Here is a 3,353-nt window from a genome sequence, read left to right on the forward strand (position 1 = left end):
AAAAAAAAAAAAAAAAAAAAAAAACCTGTCTCAAAACATGTTTTGTGTGAACAGCCTCCATTGCTGCATTCTTTGGTCAGGCAGCATTACTTAATATTCACATCCAAAGAAACACTGTAGCATATATCAGTCCGCTGCTCATCTCATTTATGATCTAATAATGCATGCCGATAAAACACTTTGCATCAGAGTAATTCTGATAAACTTGGCCGGTGACACAACAGGATACTGTACTTGCGTCAATCCACTGAGCTATTGCAGCTGTGCAATAAAACCCACTAAACACAAAGAGATTGGGAAAAATTGCATCAATGCATATTGCTAAATGTTAACTTTGCAGACAGTATGTCATTTGATGTGTGACAGCTGTTGCTCCAGACACAATACAATCTGACTCTACATTCTTACATCTAGTAGCCTCTTGACCTCTTTTTTTGTTTGCATGCTCCTTTGGGAGCCATTGTCAGTTTGTGCCTGTGATGGCCTTTGAATTCGCAAAACTACTATCACTATCAGCAAATGGAGTGTTGTTCACAAGTGCCTTGAGCACATTTTCTCTTATACTGTATATGACAATGTATGTACATACATGTACATGTAAAGACTTATGTCGTAAAAAAATCAGTTTAATTCTATTCACAAAAATATTAAGTTGCAGAACATTTTTCAACATTGACAATAAAAAGAAATGTCTCTTGAGCACTAAATCAGCACAACAGAATGATTTCTGAAGACTCATGTGACACTGAAGCTAATGGTAAAGGCTGCTGAAAATAGATGAATAAATGACATTTTAAAATATTACAGTTATTTTAAACTGTAATATTTCACAATATTACTCTTAGTTTTTGTCAAGTAAAGGCAGCCGTGCTAAGCATAAGAAACCATTTAAATATCTTACCAACCCCAAATATATTAAATCAGTGTTTAAATAGTAAATCACATACAGTATCATACCTTTCCTGTATGGGCACCAAAACGGCCAATGCCACTAATGCCTCACAAAATAGGTGCATGACGCTTCATGTCTTCTTCTTTTGATGGTTTCACTACTGTCACCTTAAATTCAAAACAACTGTTTATTTAGGGCTGGTTGGTCTAGGAGAGAAGCCCTCCCTAATGACCAAAACCTTCAAAGCGAAAGAAATGGTGCACTCTCCATTCTGTTGTTTACCATTTCACTGAAGCTTTCAAAACAGGTAAATTACAGTTCCATCAGCAGCTTGCTTCTTTTTTCTGGAGCTTACGAGCAAACACAGAACAGTACACAAAAAGAACATGGTACCTAAGACATTTTTACTCAAAGCACAGGGCAGCAAATCAAGGTGGTAAATGTTGTGCTGCATAAAGGTTTGGATTCTAATCCGGACTACAAATGATCAGGACTGTGGTATGTTGGGGTGATGTATTGATGTGCTGCCTGCATGCAATCAGCAGAACGGTTTCACCATACACATGCATACATTTCAAAACTCGCACAAAGACACACATCCACGCCTAAAATATTTCATGTCAAGTAGGTAATGAAAATATGGAATATTTAAATGAGCAGTCAAGTAGTTTCCTGAAGACATATATTAGTAAATACAGTCTTCACACTTAATGTTCCTGTCACTCAACATCAATGAATCTTTTATGAGCAACAGCCCACCAAACCTCATCAAGAACTCATGGTGTATGTTGCTTTCAAACTGACTGAATATAAACATGAAGTAGTCTGCTTCCTCCTGTCAGTGAAAAAGTATGTAATTAAATGGTTTACACTCGGACATCCCAAGTTCTCCATCCATTAAAAATGAACTAATTGTCTAGTTTTGGCTGTAAAACCGAATAACATATTTGTAACATCAATCACATTCTTTCTACAATAAAAATTATACCCGATGCACAGAGAACAGATTTTCAATGCACTTTAATGAACACTGAAGCATTACCACAAACAAATGAATATAAAACCCAGCAAAACTGAGAAATAGAAAAATAAAAGAGACACTTCTTTCCTTAAATAAATGAAATATGTGCTGTAACAAAACAAACCGTGGGAAAGCAAAGAGGGGAAGGAAGTTTATAAGTAACAGTTTGCTGCCATTTTGAGTTTTGCCATTCAGGCAACATTCGCACTGTGAGAACTTATGGCAGTAAATGAAAATATGCTGATTTTATTAAGTGGAGGATGATCAAGCAAGGGGATGATGGGAGGAGTTAGCAACCGGTACAAGCCGCAAAAGCACATATTTCACAGACGTCCACAGCCACAGATGCTGAAAAAGACAAAACGGTATCTCAGGTTAGATTGGGATTTATCAAGCAATACAATATAATTTATTGACAGCACATTGTGTACAATTATTGTACACGACTATTACCTAGCCTAGCGAAGGACATTGTTGCTCCTCTCTGCATGCACAGAGGCTTAAACTCCTGTGGGAGAGTTGGATTGGAGCATACAGAAAAGTAGCTCGTCTTGGCCAACCGAGGGTTTTGTGTTCGTGGTTGGTCGATTAATTGCTGGAGAACTTTCACCGAGTCCAACGAAAAGGAAAAATCACCTTCCTACAGGAGGGAAATTGTAGAAATAAATGGATGAGTTCAATTCTCAATGCCAAGGCCAAACAATGCAAATAACGCAAATGACTCATGCCTTTATTGAATACACATTTGTGCCATATATACAACAATATACACGTTTCAGAATCAGGTCAGATGCAAACTGAAGCAATTCTGAGGAGATTACATCCATAAATCATGGAATAGAGTGTTCATAAGGTTCATTTAAACTAGTAAGATGTTTTTAATTACAAAGAAGCAGTAATGACAGCAATAAAAGCTTGAGCTTACCTGGACTTGCACAGCCTCACAGACCAGGCAAAGAGCTACAAGGAGGAAAGCGACAGACAAAACGGTCTTCATGCTGGCTGACTCTTCTCGAGAACGGTTTAGCTGTTTTTCCAGTTGTGGTTACTGCAATCTCTGCCTTTCTCCTCTTTCTGTCTCCTCTTATATAGGAACTGATCCCCGGACCAGCCACCTATCAGAACCTCTCATTGTTTCTTTGCTGTTAATGAATAAAGAGGATAAATTTTACGATGTCGTAAAACAGATTTCATAAATCCTGCGTGACCTCATCTGTAGTTGTGACATACACTTTTATGGATCTTTTAGTTAGGTTTGTCTAGTGTCCTGTTCTTCATTTTGTAGTTAGGGTTAATTAATAACTACACAATGAGCACACAATAGTGTCTTTGTGTTGGGAGCAGGCTAAAACTAATGAGAATACCAATGCAAGCAAATATCGAAACAAAGCTACACTTTAGGTCATTTTTTCCATGATCACAGGCTATGACTAAATGTTT

At 37.4% G+C, this 3,353-nt stretch overlaps 1 protein-coding gene across 1 annotated transcript; it reads right to left on the reverse strand.

Moving 5' to 3' along the window:
* Positions 1–1,898: 1,898 nt before the first annotated feature.
* LOC107727796 (guanylin-like) lies at positions 1,899–2,957 on the reverse strand. The gene is made up of 3 exons (XM_016537786.1): positions 2,839–2,957; positions 2,367–2,553; positions 1,899–2,261 (listed from the first exon to the last, which is right to left on the reverse strand). Exons 1-3 carry the CDS (start codon positions 2,908–2,910, stop codon positions 2,203–2,205), a joined length of 318 nt encoding a protein of 105 aa, XP_016393272.1. The 5' UTR covers positions 2,911–2,957; the 3' UTR covers positions 1,899–2,202.
* Positions 2,958–3,353: the final 396 nt, after the last annotated feature.

This window comes from Sinocyclocheilus rhinocerous, unplaced genomic scaffold, assembly GCF_001515625.1.
Source record: "Sinocyclocheilus rhinocerous isolate Xijiao unplaced genomic scaffold, SAMN03320098_v1.1 scaffold576, whole genome shotgun sequence".
NCBI classification, from domain to species: Eukaryota; Metazoa; Chordata; class Actinopteri; order Cypriniformes; family Cyprinidae; genus Sinocyclocheilus; species Sinocyclocheilus rhinocerous.